Source organism: Saccostrea cucullata, unplaced genomic scaffold (genome assembly GCF_032062105.1).
Source record: "Saccostrea cucullata isolate Sc308-1 unplaced genomic scaffold, CSIRO_AGI_Scuc_v1 ctg2219, whole genome shotgun sequence".
In the NCBI taxonomy this organism is placed as follows: domain Eukaryota; kingdom Metazoa; phylum Mollusca; class Bivalvia; order Ostreida; family Ostreidae; genus Saccostrea; species Saccostrea cuccullata.
Genome location: NW_026930392.1, coordinates 136,003 through 159,984, shown reverse-complemented (window position 1 = coordinate 159,984; position 23,982 = coordinate 136,003). Strand labels below are relative to the sequence as shown.

The window sequence follows — 23,982 nt, the reverse complement described above, 5'->3', positions numbered from 1 at the left end:
TCTCGGTACCAGAGTGATGTGTAATATTCTATTTTTATGTGTATCATTCATTTTAAGGGCTTTTTTTCTGTATGATTTCTTTTAAAATGCCAATTATCAGTTGACAATTGATAGGTATAACTAAAATAAGAGATAACAAAAACTAAACCCTTTGTTTATATTGTGCTTTCATGCCATCATTGTGATACTTTCAATGTATACAAACTTCAAACCTTATATTTTTCCTAATCATTACATGTATATCTGTTGTTTATCATAAGCAGTCTGGAAATATGCATGGTATTTATTTATTTTTATTTATTAATCTGGCAGTTATATGCCTTAAAACACATATTTATTGTTTTAAAAGTATAATGACTACATGTAATTTATGGACACATATAAGTTTGAGTTACTTCTTTACAATCATTTGTAATATGCATAATCTATTCCTTGATAAGCTTGATTTCTGTATATTGTTGTAACTGAGAAGCAGCAGCATGGATGCAGTTGTTTATTGTATAATGTGGATCATCTGTTAAATAATACAAACTTAAGTCATCTGAATATCATTTAAGTAATTAATCGTAAAGGGAATTTTCTTTTCAGTATAACAATTTGACTGGACTGTATAACTGTTTTTCTGTTGGAATAACTAACCACTGCATACTAGGAATAAAATCAATATTCCCTTGGAGTAAAAAAAATATATTCTAAGAATTTTTTTTGTAGATTTACTGTCAGAGATTAGTAGGGGTGGGGTGGGGGCAAAAAGAGCCTATGAAATGACATTTTTGTTAAATAATATAAATCACGTCTCAAGGATATACTCAAAACTCTCTATTAACTTTGTAAATAAATTATTATAATTATGTTATTTGTAACAAAAAAGAAAAAAAACAATAACTGTCAGAGGGTAAACTTTTTATGAAAATATTTTATAAATTAACATATAAGTACAACAGGAAAGACAAAACAAATAGGCATGGTGTTCATCATGATCTGTATTTCTGTTCTTACATATGTACATGTATTTACAGCAGTTATTATTATATACAGATATTATTTTCTCTCAGTGGTAACTCGTCTGCAACTGTTCAAACATTGTCAAAAACAGCTGTTGTCAAGTAAAATATGGTGCATTTATTTTTGGTTACCTAGTCATATAAGTATATTGGATATTAAATTATCAGATTGATGGGTTTTTTTGAACAAGTAATTTGATCTTATCATTAAAGATTATAAATAGAAGTTGTTATTAATCAATTTGATTTCAGTTCCTTCGTTTACTTTATATACAACCTTGGTAGAATATTTCGACATTTTTCTCTTTATAACGTCTTCAAAAATGCTCAGATAATGAAAAGGGAATATATAGAAAATTATCAATCTCAAAAAGCCAACAACCTCCCCCCCCCCCCCCCCCCAAAAAAAAAAAAAACAAGAGGCCCATGGACCAATCACTCACCTGAGAAGCTTTGACCATTCCGTTCTTTACCAGATTTCCCCCTTGTAATACATATTGTGACCCCATCCTAACCAACTGATCATAATTTAGACAATTTGAAATCTACACTACCATAGGATGCTTTGATTCCCCATTGTAAAACTTTGATTCTCCATTGTGGCCCCACCCTACCCCCGGGGGTCATGATTTGAACAAGTTAAAATCTACACTACCCCAGGATGCTTCCACAAAAGTTTCAGTTTTTCTGGCCCAATGGTATTATCAAAGATTTTTCCTATATATTTCTATGAAAAACTTTGATTCCCAATTGTGGCCTTGCCCAACCCCCGGGAGTCTTGATTTGAACAATTTAGAATCTACAATACCCCAGGATGCTTCCACATAAGTTTCAGCTTTTCTGGCCCAGTGGTTCTTGAGAAGAAGATTTTTAAAGATTTTTCCTATATACTTTTATGTAAAAGTTTGATTCCCCGTTGTGGCCCCACCCAACCCCCGGGGGTCATGATTTGAACAATTGAGAATCTACACTACCCCAGAATGCTTCCACATAAGTTTCAAATTTTCTGGCCCAGTGGTTCTTGAGAAGAAGATTTTTAATGACCTACCCTATTTTTGTCTTTTCTTGATTATCTCCCCTTGTGAGGGGACTTGGCCTTTCATTTTAACAATTTTAAATTCCCCTTCACCCAAGGATGCTTTGTACCAAGTTTGGTCAAAATTGGCCCAGTGCTTCTTGAAAAGAAGTCGAAAATGTGAAAAAGTTTACAGACGGATATACAGACAGACGGACGGACGGACGGACGACGGACAAAATGTGATCAGAAAAGCTCACTTGAGCCTTCAGCTCAGGTGAGCTAAAAAAAAAAGCAAACAAATCTGTGAAAAGGACAAATTACACGGGCCCCAGTAAAATCCAGATGTAGGATGAGGTGCCCACAAGAAGTAAACATCCCCTGTTGCCTGCTTGAGCCATCAGGTTTACGAAGTCTTCCATATTCAAATCTGGTATAAAACTGAAAGCCTTATAATGGTAGGAAACAAGTCAGGCAAATCTGCACTCAATCGTATGTTATATTTGCAAATAAGGTCATTTAAATGACCGTGGGATTTACGAAATGCTGCCTTAAAACGAGGTTGTTGAAATCCTTGTAACATCAACTTATCCTTTAGTAGTCTGCCTCGAATTGGTGGAGCATGATCTTGATTATCAAATAAGTTGGGAGATGTTAACAACAGTTGCAGGTGATGTACATGTAGTGGGATATTTCTACTGTATAAATAAGGAAAATTGAGGATGGAAAAGTTGACGTCATCTGGTTTGTCATACAATTTAGTTGTTAGTTGGCACATATCGTGTATAATTAGATAAATATCAAAACATGAAACAGATGTGGCAGACACTATGGTGTCTTTTATTTCAAGTTTTACTGATAGACAAGTTGTACATCGAATCGACATATAAATGAAAGTAAATATTGTTAATTGGTGCATACATTTATAATACATCGTTGATATATCTAAATGTTCATTAATGGCCCAAGTAAATGTTTTCTTTTAATGTACAGGGTAGATGTTTTTTTTTTAATTCTACTGCAAAGGAGTATAAAAACAGGTCAGCTAATGAAGAAACACAATTAACTAGTGCCCATTAGGTACCGGTATCCAATTTACATCATTTTCCAGGCGAAGCACACATGGTTATGTATCTTTATTTATTCATGGAAAAAATCCCCCAACAAAATTAAAAAGAGTTCTTGATCACTCGACCACTGCTTACGAAAAACTACAGGGGGATCAAATTAAATAATGCTCTGAGTAAAATACTTTACTCTACAGAAAATAAAATACACGTGTCCTTTATTGATTTTTTATTCCAAAATTGAAATGTTGTGTTCGTGTACTTATTTTAATTTTCAAATAAAAATCAGTAATCGTCACATGTACATGGTCAATATTCTTTAGATACAGTTATTACAAATAAATATTCCATTCTATGTTCTAATCATGTTTTTCTGCCTGGGCTTGAAGTCTTAATTAACTTACAAAGAAAGCGCAGAAATTAGTAAAGAAAATAAAGGTAAGAGAAGCCCTATTTGATTTATCAAAATCCGCATCAATCTACTGGTACAGAATGATGGTATGAAATAATGTCATTCTGCGAATTTTATTGATAAAAAAAGACTGATCAAACTCATTGCTGATGTTCACGTCAAAATTCTAAAGAGAAAAGCTATTTTGGGCATGCACGTTAGCTTTTATCATTTTAAATTCATTAAAATATCCAGGACTTAGAAATGAGAAATAAGATGAAAATATGAAATGCCGCACAATGAATGCATTAAATGATATTCAATGCAGAAAACTATACAAGTCTCTTTTACATGACATTGTTCGGCAATTACAGTAATACCACCTCTGTTTAAATGCTGCAGTCAGTTTCACTTATCTTTTTTTCGGCTGAAGAATGTACAATGCTATACTTCGTGTCCTCAGTCGACTGTGTTGCAGCATTACCTGAAATACAGAAGCGATCTTATACTTCACAAAAGATACATGTATTGAAAGAATAAGAAAGATGTTAAACAAGAAAAAGATTGTTACCCCTCTTTAACACAATGACAATGATTATGATGATAACAGCGATAAAAACGGCTTCTCCTATCCCTAGCGCCAGAGGTAAAGTCCAAGATGTACTGGAATAAAACAATAAATTAATGTTTACACAAGTGTATTATATGAAGTAATTGAGTTCATTGTTATTTCGATTGACACAGCTTTTAATATGATTCATCAAACAGAGACGGGCTTGACATATTTCCTAATAAATGTTGTATGAAAAGAAATATTCTCATCAGGGACCAAAAATGTATATTCCTTATATACACGATATAATGGGGAAATTTCAACGAGACGTAAATACTTAATTTAGCGATTTGTCCTATTGATTGTATTAAAATGCCAAAATTAAATCCATGCTAAAAATCTGCTTATACGGTATCATTTTGTAATACTTATACTATAAGAAACATAATAGGATATATCATAGACAAGAAACTGTTAATAAGAGATTCTTCTAATGTTACTAAATGAGGGTATCAATTCCAACTTGACTGTTTTTATTTACAAGTAGGCCTGGTCAATTAAGGATAAAAAACAGGGAGACTTCAGCAAGTCTAAAGTTTCGCTAGCAAAAAGAAAAAACAATCTTCTCAATATCATTCACGGACACAATTCACTTACTTATCTTCAAGTGTCCCTGACTCCTTGGACGTAGAGTTGATCGTTGTAGAAATTTTGTTGACGGTTTTTTCGTATTTTGAGCTAAAATTTTCGTATTTCAAAATATAAACCAGAAGTCTCTGTCGAGACTGAAGCTCTACTGGTTTGTACTATATCAAAGGAAGAGAAAAGTACTTAAGCAGTTGGGAACTGAAAATTCACAACAGCAATAAATAGAACAATGATCATTGATTAAGTCTCTTTTTGGTCTTAGTGTAGTCTACTTGCATGCCACATTATATCATAATCAGACTAAAACTGTATTTGGAGTAGCATTTTGAGAGTATTGAACAGAATTTTCTATTTTAAGTAACCAAGGCAATAATTTTCATCGAAGTCAAAAACCGATATATAGAATTGTGTATCTTAGTGTAGTCTACTTGTGTGCCAAGTTATATTAAAATCAGACCAAAACTGCCTGAGGAGTAACATTTTGAAAGAATTTCACAGAAATTTCTATTTTTAGTAACAAGGCCAACATCGTTCATCAAAATCAAAAACCGCTGCACGGAATTATGTATCTTAGTGTAGTCTACTTGTGTACCAAGTTACATGTATATTGAAATCAGACCAAAACTGTAGGAGGAGTAGCATTTTGAAAAAAAAACTGTTTACAGACAGACGGACGCCAGACGCATTACTATCGAATAAGCTCTTCTGGTCTCTGACCAGTAGAGCTAAAAATATGCTAAAAATATAATTTCGGATATAAGGTAGAATCTAGTAAATGAAAGATTGACGTATCTCTCCGCCTAAAGATTGCTTAGAAAAACTCGCTCTCAAAACATGCAGAAATAGGAATGAAGGAACTCTAAAGTGAGTATCGAAAACATATACGAGTGCTGTTCGAAAAGTTTGCGAACTTTGGCAATATCTTTTTTTTCTTATTATATTTTTTTTATATTATGTGTATTCAAATTTTGAAGACATATTTAACATATTTTATAACAATAAATCTAAATTTTGAATTAAAAAATCAAGCATAATACTTCAAAAACTTACTCAAAAATTTAAAACTGCTAAATGGGATCATAGAGAAAATCAACGTAGAAGTACCGTCGATAATGTATAAATAATGTCTGTATTCATACCTCTGAAAAAAGGAGGGAAACGAATAAAAATTCTGTATGTCATAGTTTAAATTGTTACATTATTTTATAAATGCACATAAATGTGACTTTTTTGTTTTATAAAAAGGAAATCATTATTTATCGCAGGAAACATGTAGCTGTAGTCCTCATTAAAGAGACACTGTGGGTATATTCGATTAAGCGACACGAGTTACACGAGTCACTAGAGTTGTAAATAAAACAACCTATCTTCGACACGGGTGACCAACTCGTGTTACGCGAGTATACTCCTCAGTTTACCTGGAGCAACAGGTGGAAAAAATGGCGGGAAGTGAAGTCGCATTGCAAATGCGAAAACTGTTTCGGTGTTTGTATAATTAGAAATTAAACGCTACCCCACACTATTTTCCAAACACAACTCTCTACTTTTAAAAAAGCTTCCTCCTCCTTTTTGTTACAATAAAGCCAAGCAAGAGTGAAGTCGTATTTTATGAATAAAGAAAGAGGGCGTATAAGGCGTGTACAATCCCCCGCTCTGAGGCAAAATGTTTCTCAATTTTCAAAATTCACAGAAAAGTTATATTTTTCTAAAATCATGTTCTCAGTAATGTCATCTTCAAAACCTTTTATCATTTACTTTTACTGAACGACTTATTATTTGATAGTCTTTATTTCAAAGTTGTCCGTTAAGCATATTTAGTGGAAAATGGGTTTACTAGAGCTACAAAAAATGATCTTTGAACATGAATGGGTCAAGTCTCCATTCTTCTTTAACGCTTAAATGATGGAAACCGAAATGAGAAATCTATTTCATTTGTCCAAAAAATGGAATCTAAACCCATTCTATATGAAAATCGAAAATTTCTGAAAAAATTTACACTTCAACAAACCCGTTCATTTAAATCACAATGACAGACGTCGATAACGCATGATATACTTCACCCCTACTAATGTGTTCGGAACCTTTTATTTTTCGGTATTCTGCAAATTATAAAACCCGATAAGTTCAGAGTAGCTCTGGCAGTGGCTCTGGCGAGAGTTAGCAAGACTTCAGCGAGATAGGGTAAATTATTCACGGAAATGTGGCTAGGAAGTGACTAGCACGTGGAGGCATGGTACATAGAAAAGTATGTTGCGTTTCAGTTTTCACCACCCTAGAATCAGCTGATAATGTATGTTGAAATGTACTTCAGTCAATCGATATCTTTTACATTCATTCAAACTAAAATAAGTATTCTCTATAATACAATTTTCTGCAGTCATGAATTCAAATTTCTTTTTGGACAAATATTTTTTCATGGGAACCCGGACTATATTTTTTGGCGTCAGATTAGCAAATGAGGCACCAGCACGATTTTAACTGACCAATCAGCTGAATGAGTATTGCATTATGGGTTACTACGAATACTACAGGAATTTTACGCTTGAAAAAAAAGGAAAATCGTATGGTAAATGAAAAGCATTTTTAAAAATATTATTTTCATGCTTATAATAACAAACAATTCATTTGTTAAATAAACGGCGGAAGTCTAGGTTTCTGAAGTCATACGGCAAAACAGGCGCGGATCCAGAATTTTTTCAAAGGGGGGGGGTTGAAGTATTTTTCGAAAGGGGGGTTGAAGGCGAAAACAGTTAAAACGTACGTTGAACACATACATATAGTAAAATAACTCAATAGAATATCGATACAGGGTGGAGTATGGTTTTTGAAAGTGGAAGGTTGATTTATCTGGGAAAAAGTACCAGGAAGTTTTTAAAAAAGAAAGGAAAATAAATCTCTGAACCTGAAAAACCTATTTTGTAAAGGGATGGGGTTTTATTTTATTTTTACAACCGAATTTCTTTATATATTACAACATTAGCCTTTCACCTTACATTTTCTATAGTAAAAATACAACAAAAAATTGGAACTTTCTTATTTCTCTTTCTTTTTTGCAAATCGAAAGGGGGGGGGGGTTGCAACCCCCGTAACCCCCCCTCTGGATCCGCCACTGCAAAAGTAATTTGCGTCTGTATTAATGCCTTCGTTGTACTTTCGGTGAATACAATTGCCAGGTGAATTCCCTGGCCGAAAACGTGATCACGAACGTAAACAAAGTTTTGTCCATTTAATTGCATAAGAGATGCTGCTCGTTTTCCTTACCCTTGAAGCGCTTGTGTTCTGAACTAGACACAAACTACATTTTATTAAACTTTTTTTTCCATTTGACAACAAATTAAAAACGCCCATAACAAAGGTTTGTCAGTGTAGATGATAATGCACATTTTTTACCAGCGAATGGGTCACTAGTGAGCTCTAATTTTCGCCGAAAAGTATAAGATATATTGTTATTTTAACACCCGGGCCTCCTTTAGTCACCCTTTTTCTGTTGAAAATCATGAAAGTCTTTCAGAAAGGTCTGGAAACATTTATTACAGGACATCTTTTCAGAAGAAACAGGCTATAGCAATATCATGTTTACTGCCGATTTTATTTATAAAACCGGTTCTACCCTATAACCTTTGAATAGATCAACCTAAACCACGTGTCTTGAATTTAAATCACAATAACATTAGTAGGGGTGTACTTCGTAGCGTAGTGAAAGCAGTCGGTTTCAGACGAAACCCTGCGCTTAGTATTAGTGGAGTGAACAACCTAGAAAAAGATGCTTCGTTTTCGAGTTTAATGGACCGGCATACCCTACGGCTGAAAGTTATATTTTATAAAAGAGACACCCCTCCTCTTACATTTTCGCTCGGTCGTAGAATTTTCTCAAGTCAAATTTTTTTTAAGGGGGATGTATAAGCCATATTGGATCTAGTCTGGTGTAAAATAAGAAATACCAAGAATGCGCTTAATACTCCACTAAACTAGCCCAAAGTTACTCAAAGTGCTAATGCATTAATTACCTACTGTTAGAGACCAAAATTAGTAAACAATTAAGTTTATTTTGTTTTAATTAGGAGGAAATTAATCATGTTAGAACTGCGCAGCTACCGCATTTACGAGATGATAAATGCCTTGAAAATGGTGTAAGTTTGATTCATTGATAATATGGCTACAACCATTTGTTTCGCTTTTTTTCTTGTCATTATCCATAATTCTTGAAAATTTGATTTTTCATATGGGTGTCTTCCTGAGGCAATGTGTTTATTTCGTCCGCCATTCCTCTGTCACACAGAGTTCGAATAACATTGATTTTATAATAAATGCGACCATAATAACATCAAGACAAGAAATTACTAAGTAATAATCAATAGGTTATATTACTTACTACTTTTATTTGTTGCATCGCATCATCTGATTAATGAAAAAACGCGATTTTAACCCCACTCCAGCAAATCGGGAAAAACTGTTCTGTTTACAGTTCGAGTTTCCTCGATAAAATTATTCCACTGAGCACGTGGTTGGCATGTGCATATATCTGCTGTGGATAGATCCGTTTATTACCATGATTATATTTAATTTTTCATGGAACAAGTCTTGATAATTTGTTGGTTTCTTTAAAACTCAAGAAAAAAAGATATAAATGTCCTAAACATATGTGTTTACGGCGGGTCTTTTTTCTGTGGCGATAGAAGTTATTTTCAAATGGGGCACTGCAAGGAGGATGCTTAGCATTTAATTTGAAAATGTTAAACAATATGCGGTGCATGAAAAACAAATTGTAATTACATGTCTTACATTCGAAAATTGGTACATATGTATATTTTGTTTAGAAATTAGATAGAAAAAATAAGCAGTTATAGGATTTCCTTCAGGCACCTCACATAAATAGCTAGATTGTTTGCAATGACCAACACATTGTATGGAGTAATGTTTGGACATAAAAACGCATCATGTCTCATTATGTTGACAACGTTGTAAGCTCTCGCTCATTGAACATACGAAGCTTGATAAAATATATTAAGTTGTTTCTTTGAAATTTAGAAGCGAGTACAATGTTTGCAAAGAAAGGTCCATTGCATATGCTATGTCTATCATCGCAAAAAAAGTTAGAGCCCCCCCCCCCCCCCGAAAATCCTATGTTTGTTTTTCAAAATAGTGCAAAAGATTAAAAAATTTGGCATTACTAAGTACGTGATGGAATATGTACTAGCCTTATAAGACCACTTGTTATAAAATATTTGGTTGCCCTCTCTCCCGATCTACTGCCTGGTCCAAATAGCCCGACTCTTTTTTTTTAACATCCCATTAAATGATATTTTTTTCTTTTTCTTCCGTCAACAATTATGTTTGAATTTTAAGGAATTTCTTTCTCACCTATAAATACGGACCCAATAATTTTTCCCTGAGTTTAGAGGACCACCAAACGTCATTTTAAAGATGGTATAAAATATCTAATTATGTTGATTTTTTTCTATGTTGATTTTTTTCTTTGTAAAATTTTAATTTTGACAATATGGGCAAATAGAATTTTCGTCACAAGTACCTGCATGACGTCATTTTCAGACTGTGACATCACAAACAAGGAACAAAACTTCAGCATATGCTATTTATAGAACTTGTGTTTGGCTATGTTTCTAATCTGAATTGTGGTTTTGTAGATATAGAGATAGTTCGAACTTTTTGATCACCCCTCGTACTAGTAGGTATTAAAACAAGGTCATTCATATCGATTATATGTGTCTTATTTCTTTTGTGTTTCATAGGTGATAATTAAAATTTTGATAGATGATATACTAGTAAGTTATCTATGGCAAACTTACAAACTCTTAATTTTTAACTTTGATGGTGCTTATTTTTCCTTACCTGGAATCAAAAGACTTTAAGATTTTTTTTTATCAATACGTACACTATTTAACAACTGTTCGATAATAATACTAAATAAATTACTTCAAGCAACACTATAACATCTTTCCTCTTTTAAAAGTGTTCATATTATTTGAAATATTTTGCAACTGTAATTCTCTTCTACATTTAAAGATAGTTATGTCCCTCCATATTAAGAAGAGGTCTGGACAACAAAATTCTGTGCTAAAAATAGACCACGTGCTGCTATCCATGAACTACTTTCATGGTTCTTTGCACTCTTTTTGAAGACAACGGTGCCTTGTTTTGAACTTAAAATTATCATTTAAAAGTGCAAAATTTAGACATTTTCTCAACAAATGGTTGTAGATAGAACATTAATGCACAGTTTGCATATTTTTTTGGATTTTTTAAGGCTCTATTGAATTCTGTAGCTGCGCAGTTCTAAAGAGCATATCAAAAGCATTTTTCTGCAAAAGTATAGATTATATATACACAACATGCATTCAGTTATGCATATTTATTGTATCTTTATCATAAGGACTTAAAATTTGATCAAAATATAATGTATTTTAGCCATTTGAAGAAATGTTTACATTTTGTTCTCACTTCACTAAAGGTGGCTGGACATCCCCCTTAAACTTGCGATGAAAGTGACAAAAAAAGGGGGAGTATTTCAGTCGTTTACTTTACTTGCTGATATTTTTCTTTTTTAAAGATAAATCATTGAATAAAAAAAATACTAGTTTCTGTGTAATAGGATAGTTACGGGTATCTAAATTTACAAGCTAGATTAATTTGTAATATTATTTGCCCCCCCCCCCTTTTAATAATCCTATGTTTTGTTATAGAAACTGTGTTACTTTCAACAATAAAACTCACCACAATTATTTCATGCAAAAAAAAAAAAAAAATGAATATTTACTTAAGTGTTAGAAAGATATATATGAGACAATGATTTGTGATCACATAATCCCCACGTGTTTTAAGGATATCTTCACTCTTAAGTCTTGTATTCAGTTTACTTGATCTAAAATGTTTTGTATATCGGAAACTGATAAAATTATATAGAATTCTACTACGATTATTGGCTACTTCAAAGCCGCGGACATTATTCTCCAATAAATCACGAACGTCATCAAATAATTATCAGATCAGAAACACGTATAAAACCTGTGCAGTTGAAATGTACATTTGACTTAAGAATGAAATACGTATTTAAACCACATTGATGTGTCGTCTTTTGCAATTTAAACACTGTATATTGCAGAAAGTGGCTGATGAATGTAGGCTTCTAAGGCCAAGCGGGGCTGTTTCCCGAACCTCCCTCCGCCATATTTAAACTCCGTGATTTTGGTAATAAAGTTGTTAAATAGGAAACTGATTTTGTTATTGTATATTCAGAAAGATTAATCTTTTTAAGTTACAAACAATAAAAGGCTATTTTAATGCAGCAAAAGCTCAAATTGTCTGCACTCTATTCACAGGTAAACAGATAAATTTACACTCTGGTGTTAAATGGAACAGCGTTATAGCAGCATGGTGACCTAATTCGATTCTCTATAGAAAAACGATCAGTCGTATTTTAGGGCTGCTAACTACATGTAGCAGAATAGAAATAAAGTCCTTGTTTTCGTGCATGATGCAGAATAACCTCCTCGATCTCGTAATGTTGTCTGACATATAAAAGCCTCGGCTTTTATCTTTCAAACAACATTAGGTTATTCTGCAACATTCACGAAAACGCGGACTTTATTTTTTAAAACCATCATGCCTGTGATAGTGGCCACATCGATCAGACTATTGTTAAGAATATTGAATTAGCTTAGAACTACTTTTAATAAAATAAGGCTAATATTCAGTTTGAATTAATGAGCATTTGAAAGTTGTTTTTTTTTTCAATTTAAAAAATACCTAAAGGACAAGCATGTAACTTTTCTTTTACATTTCTGTTTGAACAAGATATCTTGCATGATTGGATATTGCCTTTCTGCGTCACAAGCTATACAGATTAACGCAGAACTAATTTTTATGAAAGAGAAGAGAAGAACAATTTTAGTATCTCATCTGAAGAACTTTCCTTCACTTTAAAGAAATTATTTCATGTTTCCGTCGGAAATATATTTCATGTTTTCTATAGCAAACACATGGACTTTGTAAAATTTTATAAACTAAGGGATACACAGTTTGTTTACGCATTTCATCATTTACATACTGCCAAAATTAAATAACATTCTTTTCAGTACATCTGATAAATGTAAGGCTTTAAAAAAATCAAGATATAAAGTTTTCAGTAAGCAGGTAAAAAAAAAACCATGCACGACATGCATTTTATTTGGATATTGCATAGTGATAAACATTTTGCACTGTTCTAATTATTTATCTACCCAACTAAAGTATCTTTTTAAAAGATCCGCTATCATTACTTTTAGCTCTTTTGCAAAGTTTCTACAGTCAAGTTTTCAAATAAAACATATTCTTGCAAAGTTAAGAACAAAGATATACATGTAATCCAATGGTTAGAGATTACAGCTCTAGCAAATGTGTTACGCCATTAATTTGACCGCTTCACCCCTTTCCAAGAATTGCAACTTCATCATCAATACGTGTTAAAAGTCTTTCGAAACCCCTAAATCCTTACAATGTAATCCGCTGAATTTATGAGTAAACGGATAGTCGAAAGTTCATTAGATTATCCATAAATTTTCGAATCATAGACAACATTACATGATACAAAAAATCAGCTTATGAAAAATATTAAGACTTTAAATATTTTGTTGTCCTTTGGATGAGACTGGAATACCGAAATCCAGTGTGAGAGCAGAATTTTTATGTAAGTTACTTAAATTGCTTAAAAAAGAGCGTCAAACAATATCTTTAAAAATAATGAATCCACATCTGAACAACAAATTGCGAAAGTTCGTCATATTCCGTTTTTAAAAAAAAGGGGGGGGGGCGTGGTGGGTGGGTGGTGATGAAGGGTGATTTTGTTCTTTTTTATTTTTCTTTGCTTTTCTGTACTAAATACTACGTGATTGTTACGTTAAGAATAACATGTACATTTGCATTAAACCTTTAAAATTTAATTAAAAATACTTAAGACAAACCTTTAATCTTACAGACAGACAAACGGGCATAGTTATTCAAATTTTCGTTCTTTTTCCATGAAATCAATATATTCACAGCATAAATAAAATTCCTATACAAATTTACATTATTTTAATTAATTCCTTGATCTTTATCTTTTATGTTCAATGTTATGGTCATATTTCATTCACTGATCTTTAATCTCCTATTATTTTAAAATTTGACCATAGAATTTTCTACGACCGGGCAAAAATTATTGCTTGACAATATATCTGACCAAAAAAGTACAAATCAGCCGTAGGGTAGGGTGGTACATTAAATTCAAAATTTTGACGGTCTTGTCACTCCACTATATGGAAAGAGTTCGAATCATACGTGAAGCCTTTTCTTTTTTGTTTTCACATATCTTAAAAACATAAGTAAGAATATAGTATTAATAAAATATTAAAACAATGAAATACAGAATTAAATGTGTAAAAGATGATATAAATAATATAATTTTGAAAAACGTAACCTTTAGAATTGAGAAATGTCTTTTCTCAGAGCGGGAGATTGTCCTCGCCTTGTACGCCTCCATTCTTTGGTGCTGAAGAAAATGGGACCTACATCCCCCTCCTCCAACTAAATAGGATTTTCTAGTATGAGTAATGTCTTTTTTATTGTCAAGTTTTTTTTTGTGGCCCCCCCCCCCTTTTTCCAAAAAGATGATACGCAACTATCATAATTAATGCTATTACATTGTATATTTTTGAAGACGTTCTTATTCTACTTTTTTTTAATCTTAATAAGAGGAGGTATTGACTTGTTAAACAATATTGCAAGGATAAATAATCTAAAATATACATGCTGTATCTGTAAAAAAAAAAAATACATTATGTAATGTTGAACAATTAATTTCTCAGCTTTGAGGTTTTGTTAGAAATTATCAGTTATTCCTTATTTGATAATTGGAAATTGTTTATTAATCAATTGTTTTTCCTATTCAAACCAGATATACAGGGAATAAAGCCTACGTATACTGTTTTCCCGCCATATTTAAATAAACACTATACAACACGAGATGTTTTATTTAGATCACTAGAGTTCAATCAGTGAGCATGCGCGTATTTAACACTAGTGCGACACGAGTTGTTTTAATCGAATACACTCTGTGACGCACAAAGGGGAAAATTGACAAACGTAGAATTTTTGCATGACCCGTGTTAATTTTGTTAAATTCCTAAAAGTATTAGGTTTCAGAAAATTACAGATTTCAGAACCTAGTAAAAACTCTATTTGTATGGAGAGAGTAAAAATAATTTCAGTAGGCCCATAACGAAAATATTGCTAAATACTTCTTCCTCCTTGTTGTAGGCGTGCGCAGAAAGGTTGAATAAATTTCCATAGTTACAATGGTCTCAAGTACCAAGGAATGAATGTAAGTAGACCAAAAAGTTTAATGAAATCTTTTTAAAACGTTGTAAGAACATATTTCTCACCTTTGCATGCTCCAGTTGAATGTTGTTTACAAACTTTTCGAACAGCCTCGTATAAAAAAGTACATAATTGGATCAATGTATAATAAAAATATAAATTATACCATAATATAAATGTAGGTTTACCTTTCTGTTGATTGTGTCTTACTCAAAGATATAAAACAGTCCTGGTCTGAAATGAATACATTACATGTAAACAAAACCTGGTAAAATCTTTTTTGACTTGTGGTATTTAGTTTTACATTTCCCTAAACCCAAACCCGTAATGATAACATTAAAAAAACAAAAAGTAAGAATTGTTTTTTTTAAAATCCAGTATCAGTAAATTTAGAGGCATAGACTTAACCACTCTCTAAAAAGCAGATTGTGATATTCTCTGTTTCAGTATAGACATCAATTTTGCATGAAATAAATAAAAAATCAAGATGTGTCTGTGAAACACTGTTGCCCCAGTATAGCAACATAGCGAAGATTAAACTTTTCTTGAATGCAAATTTGATATATTGGTACCCATGGTAGGGTATTCTCACTGGAAATACAATTGTGAAATATGAAAGTACATGTATGCCAAGATTAGAGTTTTTTCATAAGTGCAGAAATCGGAAATCTCCCAATGTCAAAAGGTCTCGGTGGTATTCAATAAAAGGTCTTGCCACAAAGAATACATTTGTGAAGTATGGAAGCCCTAGCCCTAACCATTCAAAAGTTATGGCCAAAGTTAAAAAAAATAAAAAGTAGGTCAAACTTCAAGGTCAAAGGGTCAACAATTCTTGATAGCAAATGAAAGGTCTGATCACAAGTAATAATATTAAAAGTATGAAAGCATGAAAGCACCAACCCTTATCCTTCAAAAGTTATGGTCAAGGTTTTTTTTTAAAAGTAAGACGAACTCCAAGGTCAAAGGGTCAACGTTCTTGGTATTCAATAAAGGGTCTTCTCACAAGAACTACATATGTGAAGTATGAGAGCACTGCCCACAGCGTTCCAAAGTTATGGCCAAGGTTAAAGTTTTTTTTATAAGTATGGAAATCTTCAAGACCAAGGTCAAAAGGTCAAAGTTGTTGATACCCCATGAAAGGTCTTGCCACAAAGAATACATATGTGAATTATGGAAGCCTTATCCCAAACCGTTAAAAAGAAATGGCAAACTTTAAGGTTAAAAATTTTAAAAAGTAAGTCAAACTTCAAGGTCAAAGTCAAACGGTCAAAGTTCTTGATATAAAATGAAAGGTCTTGTCACAAGGATTAAATATGTAAAGTATAAAAGCACTATAGCTCTAACCCTTTTAACGTTATGGTCAATGTTTGCTTTTTAAAGTAGGTCAAACTCCTATGTCATGGTCAAAGGGTAAAAGTTTTTGGTATCGAATAAAGGGTCTTTTCACAAGGATTACATATGGGAAGTATGAAAGCCCTTGCCCTTACCATTCAAAAATTATGGTCAAGGTTAAAGTTTTTTCTAAAGTACGGAAATCTCCAAGGTCAAGGTCAAAAGGTCAAAGTTGTTAGTATCCAATGAAAGGTCTTGGCACAAAGAATACATATGCAAAGAATAAAAGTCCTGGTATCTACTATCAAAAGATATGGCCAAAGTAAAAATTTTGGAATTTTTGTGTAAAAGTACTTCAAAAAAGAGATCTTGTCACAATGAATACACATGTGAATTAAGGAAGTCAAAGCTCCATTAAATCAAAGGTTATGGGCAAGATTAAAGTTTTTGCGGACAAACAGAAAAACAGACAGACAGACAGCTAGACAGACGGACGGACACGACAAACTATATACCCCCGAAACTTCGTTTACGGGGGCATAAAAATCAGTATAAACATGCTTATACTGTTCCGCTCTTTACAATTTTTTTTAAACCAATGGTTCCTTTAAATTTAATTATAACCAGCTTGATAAAAAACACTAATTATATCCTTACAGCAAGAACATGTACATGCATAATTATGTGAATAATGGAACAAAATTATGTGAATAATGGAACCACCCTCTATTTATAGCAGTATAAGAAGGCTGGAGTTCTACGTTGAGAACATTTATAAAATTGTCGGAGATGAGTTTTGCAAAAAAAAAAAAAAAAAAAAAAAAACTGATGACATTCCGATTGGCACTAATTGTGCTCTTTATAAGCTGACCTGTCATTATATTCTTAGATTTTTTTTCAAGAACTTCCATGTGAGAATAAGAAAACAATTTTCCGTTGCCTTTAATTCGAATTCTACGAAAGCCTACCGTTCACGGTAGCCTAGTGTTAGAGCGTTCGCTTCGTGATCGGGAGGCCCGGGTTCGATTCTCGTTCGCGGCGCCGGGTCAAATCTAAGACGTTAAAATAGGTAGCGACTGTTCCTTCGCCAAGCCCTCGGCATCAGAAGTGAAAGTCATGGGTCTTTAGAATATGACCTTAAAAACGTAGGTCCCGTGTCACGGTAGGCGCTGGCACGATAAAGAACCCTCACTGCTCAATGGCCCTGAGTGCCGAGTATAGGTCTAAATTTGAAGCCCTTCACCGGTGACGTCTCCATATGAGTGAAAATTCTCGAGAGGGACGTTAAACAATATACAATCAATCAATCAATCTACGAAAGCCTATTAGGAATAATCTATGGGGAAAAAATTTAATGGCGATATAAGACATTTCCAAAAGGCGTAATAACGCGAAAAAAGCGTTAACACGCCTTTCCAAAAGGCGTAATAACACCAAAAAAAGCGTTAATACGCCTTTTCAAAAGGCGTTTCTACGCATATCCAAAAGGCGTTATTCCGCCTTGACAAAATGCATTATTACATCTTTCCTAAAGGCATATAACGTCCTTACAAAAGGTTCAAGAATATAAAAAAAAACTAATATTGCATAAGTAAAATTGGTTTTGATTCATTTTTTCATATAATTATTAACATAATACAAGAATATCCGAGTGATTTTTACGCCGGACATTTAAACGAGGCGGACCAAATATTATGCGACACCGGTCATTTCAACTTCCTTTACAGTGTACATGTGCTAAGTATTATTCCATCAATATATATGAGCTTGTATACTTTATCACTAAATAAAATCAATTTTGGAAAGGCGTAATAACGCCTTTTAAGAAGGCTTAATAACGCCTTCTAAAAATGCGTAATAACGCCTTTTTTCGCGTTATTACACCTTTTGGAAAGGCGTTAGAAGGCCCTTTTCGCGATATTAGGCCTATTTGAAAGGCGTTATAACGCCTTTTAATTCTTATCCCACAGATTTACCCTAATAGCGTTTCGTAGAATTCAGATATATTGTCGATGCTTTATCAATTAACAATGTATGTTATACTTTCATTCATATGTCGCCTCGATATATCCCATTGAACTTGTAGAGAAAAATATATGATTAATAGAATGATTAGGTCAGTTCAAGTATTAACTGATAAATCACATTGGCTGGGAAAGAGAATTTTGATTGGCTTGAATATCACTTTACAGCGAGTGGCATCTAATTTTTATTTAAACACATCAGTATTCGGAACTATTCCTTTATCTTCGAAAGCCTGGAAGGCTCATTCGAGATTCGAGTTTCGAAATTCAAGATCCAAACTAACCAATCAAAAGTGGGTTCAACATTTAATTACTCCCTTAATTATGTTTTACTACTAGTATCAAGAAATCGTTAGATTTATTTATAACAAATGGGTCATTTACTAAAATGATAATGCTAGAAAAATTTGTTTTATGTATCAAACCGAAATAAAAATGAAATTTAGATTACATTTTGGAAAAAAAAATATATAAAATCTTGTTCTTCTCATTAAATAAAACAGTAAATACGTATATATATAAATATTATGTGGTCTTATCGTTGAATTGCGAATTAAGTAGGTCGATCGAATTTTTTTTAAATTATAACATTGATGAGGGAGAAAATTGTTATTATTATGAAATATTAAAGATCGTCTTTACATTGCACAGGAATTCAAGGGTATATTATATTTCATTAAATTTATAAACAATTGTACATCTCTGCAGTGAGACTTGATTGTTGAACTTTTGATTTATATGTTTTACTAGTATATTTCAGTCTTTGTGCATAACGCTATGGTCAGAGACTAAATATAAAGCCGTAATGCTACATTTCTGCAGCTAATTTAGACTTATTTACGTATAGGTTGCATCATAGATGCCTCGTACTATTGATAATATCGTTTTCATGGGGCGTGGAAATCTCGGGCGCCATGAAAATGATATAACCAATAGTACGAGGCAATCTATGATGTAAGCAACTTGTCGCATATCTGAAGACGTAAATTTCATTGAGAGTGTCAAAATTCAATAAAAAAATTGACCTGATTTCTGCCTCCTGCAGTGATATATGAAGGGGCTTGGAAAGTATTATCGCATATGTGACATGGGATATATCATCACAGAAAGATCAAAGAAAATCACCGAAGATATGCGACAAAATTTGATATGCAATAGAATAAATTCAAGTACATGTATGGATTGTATATATAGTTTTTAATCAATTCGAGAAATCTAAGCCTTAGACCAAGATAAGTAATTGAAAACTTCTTTATTATGTCTTTCCTCCATTTGGAAAGCGAACGCGATCTTTCTTTATCAGTACTATCATTGCCTTTCAAGTTTTTTATGGGTACACTAAAAAGCATTTTAACCGATAAAAGATACTATAGAAAACAGGAACTTTATGCTTGTGTCAATTGCAAAATAACGTCCAATAACCATGATAAACCCCTGTCTTTAGAGGGAGGGGGCTAATTACAATGATTTTTAAAAAGTTATTATTTCCTATGTGCCTGAACAAAGAGAAATCATTATCTTTACGTATTTAAGGGGCTAGGTGATTCTTGATTTCACAAACTTGGTCACTGGCCACTTTCAAATACCACGTTACAAACTCTATCCATTGTGGAACTGGCATTACTAATAATCACAGAGACGTAGCATCGCAGCCAGAGAAAAATATTATTTCAAGTATGAAAAAACTGACAAAAAAAACTGCCCAAACCCGAAAATCCTGCTTGGAGGTGTGGAAGTTGAGAGGGAGGTCGAACTTTATTCAGTACCTAATTTTTTAGAAGGTGGCTTTATATAGCCACAGGCTATTGCTGCTGGTCTAGGCTATGAATAAACAACACGTAAACACACGGGGACCTTAGCTGATATTTTTGCAGAGTCAAAATAATGAATGTAGACTTGTTTCGATGTTTAAAAATGAAATGTAGATAGTTAAGAAATACTTTCAATTTATATATTTTAAAGACATTTCGTTGATGGACACAAAGCCTGATGCCTGATATTTGCCGTTATCAAAATTTCTCGCTTCATTTTTAAAGGGTAAATCTTATTAGAGGCACGATAGAATTTCAAAATAGGAATGAAATAGATAAGTAACTTTTGTCCGCCAATATATAAGATAGCCGATTTACTTGAATGATAATTAAAATATTGTCCATAACTTTAATACAAATAAATCTTCACAAGGTCCCATTTGAGCGCGAGATTGGTTCCTGAGGGAAACTCAACTATGTGCATCAATGAAACTCCTTAATTTAAATGGAGTTATCCAACTTGTTTTTAGCAAAGAAGAAACGTGACGCTGCTTTAGATACTTTGTCATTATCATCCGTGTGTCTTAAGGCGACACAATACAATAATTTATTTATTTATGCATTATCTATTTGAATTTTGGTTTTTTTTTTTTGATGAAAAATGTACTTAAGAGTAGTGAAAATTTTAAATCACAGTGAGAGTTAACAACACTTTACTTTTTAGTACAAAAATAAAAAATTATAAATTAAAATACACGTACATGTATTGTGAAAAAATTAAATAAACTTTTGTAATTTCCATATCATTCTACAAATTCTTACAAGATTTTATCTTATTGAATGCAGTCGCCATTTGACAAAGCAGGTTTGCTCTGGAGTCACGGACCTGAAGGAGTCCATCCTTACGTCGCGGATTCAACTGCGGGACACGCCCTTGATTCAGATCCCAAAGCAGGTTTGCTCTGGAGTCACGGACCTGAAGGAGTCCATCCTTACGTCGCGGATTCAACTGCGGGACACGCCCTTGATTCAGATCCCATGCCGCAGTAAAACTCTTGCTGCTCAAAATTTATTCTCGAAAGGGACGTTAAACAAACAAAATCATTCATGCCACCGTCTTTCAGTACTCACAGTACTCTGATTTTTCATACACTAGCACTAACCCTTCTTTGACTATACTGCACCAAAATATATGGGTGGCAACCGACCTTAAGTACATTTTCATTCATAAAAAAAAATTATGTTTGGAAAAATGTGCGGTGTGGGGGTGGGGTCATTGTTAATCTTTAGACACTTTGCACTTTATGGTAAGATATTTATTCTAATATCAACCCTGTCAACAAAGAAGACAATCCAATAAATATAAACTTCTAATATATAAATCTTTTTTAATCTTAAAGAAGCTACAATATAAATTGAAGTATATTTCTTTAAATTCGTTCTGATATATATAACACTCTTTCTTGCATTGTAATTGAATATATTCAACTATTTCTTGATGGTAAAAACTTAACAAAGAGGAATAATTGAAACTTAAACCGACTTTTGATTGGTTCGTTTGAATCTTGAATCACGAAACGAAACTCGAATTTCGATTTTCGAATTTCGAATCTCGTATTTTGAAACTCGAATCTCGAATGAGCCTTCTGGACTTTCGTATTTATCTGTCTAGTACAAGCTAAACCGAATTTTGTATCTGTTAAGAAAGACCCGATCTATTCGAAATTCTCTACTTGAAATGTGATATCAATGAAACAATGAAAATTTATTTTATGAATTAAATAGATTAAGATATACTCACATTTGTAAACTTCTGTTGATCTGTAATATGTAGGGCATGGAGATGAAAATTGTTTACAATCCGATTCCACATTGTAATTATTCTGTATCCGTGATCCAAACAAATTAAATTCTGGACATAAACCACCTAAAGTTCAAGGGGTAAAATATTATACCTTGAATTTTACTTTTCATGAGTGAAATATCTTCTTTTTTTTTTTTACTTATCACAATTAAGTAATTATATTGTTGTGTGTTCTTTAGAGTTTAATCTCGAAAATTACCTTTTGACACATTGAAATGAAATTAAAATAAGATTTCGAACAGTAAACGAGTTAAAAAAAATTCCTTTAAACAATGCAAATCAGGAACACAGCATAAATGGACCTCCAAATCATCAGAGGTGGGATCAGGTACCATGGAGGGGTGAACATCCCCTGGTGACCGGTCACATTCGCAGTGTGCTCCTCGTCTTAATAGCATTTAAAATAACAAATGATGGTCTAACAATTCGTTTGAAGGACATCTGACAGCATTTGACTTAATAAAGAGAGAGAGAGAGAGAGAGAGAGAGAGAGAGAGAGAGAGAGAGAGAGAGAGAGAGAGAGAGAGAGAGAGAGAGAGAGTATGTTGTTTAACGTCCCTCTCGAGAATTTTTCACTCATATGGATACGCCAACACTTTCCGGTGGAGAGCTACAAATTTTGTCCTACATTCGACACTCAAGGTCATTGAGCAGTGAGGGATCTTTTTCATGCCAGCATCTAATGCGACACGGGACCTCGCTTAATACGGTCTCATCCGAAGGACTAGTCTCCACTTCCCACAGTGGGATTCGAACCTGTGACATAAGGATCAACTCCTTACTTCGCGAATGTAGAGCAGACACTCTTACCACTGCGCCACGCGGGCGACGAAAGGGAATGAGCGCGTGAATCAGAAACAATATTTATGATCTACCCAGAAAGTCTACCATTTCATTAGAATTTTGCTGTGCAGGTGATTTATAATTAATATGGTTAGTCTGTCAGGTCATCTGACATCTGAACCAGTTTTGTTGATTAAAGTCCAAAATTAAAGACATTCCTGCATTGAGCATTTTCTCTACAGCTGTCCCTATGTCCTTTTCTTCTGTCTCGCAGACGCGATCGCCTAAAGGGCGCCCTTGGAGAAAGAATCTTTTAATGACCTAGAACTAAAATATCTCACACAATGATACATGTAGTACATGGGTAATGATGTTATCCAGTGGTCAGGATAAAACTTAATATACAGTTACTCACAAAAAAAACCCCATCTCATTACATTTCACACATTTTATGTACTGCACAAATGCATGCAGAACGATGCAAACGGGAACATATGTGTTGATTTGCGTATAAGGGAGGATGTTGTGATTATGATTTGGTGGAAAGGCAAGAACTTTTATACCTATTAAATTTCGTGGTGGAGCGCAGACTTCTACGTAGGAATCTCTTGATGGATTCATAAGACAGTGATACTGGAAATTATCAGGAGAGGTACACGATTGATTCACGACATGACAGGCTTTATCTGCGGCTTTGGCTGTCCATTCTTTGCTGCTGACTGGACATTTCTCCACAAATTTGACGGTGGCCACAGAATCATCACAGCCTAGTGTTACTGGATGTGATATAAACTGAAACACATATTTATAAAGATTTATAAATTGTTAATAAAAAGGTATCATGATTTAATAAAAAATTAATCTTTTAAAAATTTTCTTCTCCAGAACCATTGGGCCAGAAAAGTTGAAACTCATGTGGAAGTATCCTCAGGTAGTGTAGATTCAAGTTTGTTCAAATCATGACCCCGGGAATAGGGGCCACAACGGCTGATCATCAAAAAAAGCCCCTGGGGGTAAAATTTGAACAAACTTGAATCTACACTACCTGAGGATGCTTCCATATGAGTTTCATCTTTCCTTGCCAAGTGGTTCTGGAGGAAAAGATTTTTAAAGATTTTTCCAATATATTCCTAAGTAAACCTGTGATCGGCCATTGTGGCCCCGCTCTACCCCCGGGGATCATGATTTGAACAAACTTGA

At 33.3% G+C, this 23,982-nt stretch overlaps 1 protein-coding gene and 1 long non-coding RNA gene across 2 annotated transcripts in view; both read right to left on the bottom strand.

Moving 5' to 3' along the window:
- Positions 1-2,836: 2,836 nt before the first annotated feature.
- Positions 2,837-4,134, bottom strand: LOC134228384 (uncharacterized). Its single transcript, XR_009983983.1, has 2 exons — positions 4,049-4,134; positions 2,837-3,961 (listed from the first exon to the last, which is right to left on the bottom strand). It is a non-coding gene; the product is annotated as an uncharacterized LOC134228384 (long non-coding RNA).
- A 549-nt stretch (positions 4,135-4,683) lies between these two features.
- LOC134228390 (uncharacterized) overlaps positions 4,684-23,982 on the bottom strand; it is a 30,803-nt gene continuing 11,504 nt past the window's right edge. Inside the window, exons 3-6 of the mRNA XM_062710038.1 lie at positions 23,346-23,574; positions 21,937-22,062; positions 15,217-15,262; positions 4,684-4,768 (exon numbers count right to left, since the gene is read on the bottom strand). Of these exons, the coding sequence (XP_062566022.1) occupies positions 4,684-4,768; positions 15,217-15,262; positions 21,937-22,062; positions 23,346-23,574 (486 nt within the window). The remainder of the gene's footprint in view (positions 4,769-15,216; positions 15,263-21,936; positions 22,063-23,345; positions 23,575-23,982) is intronic.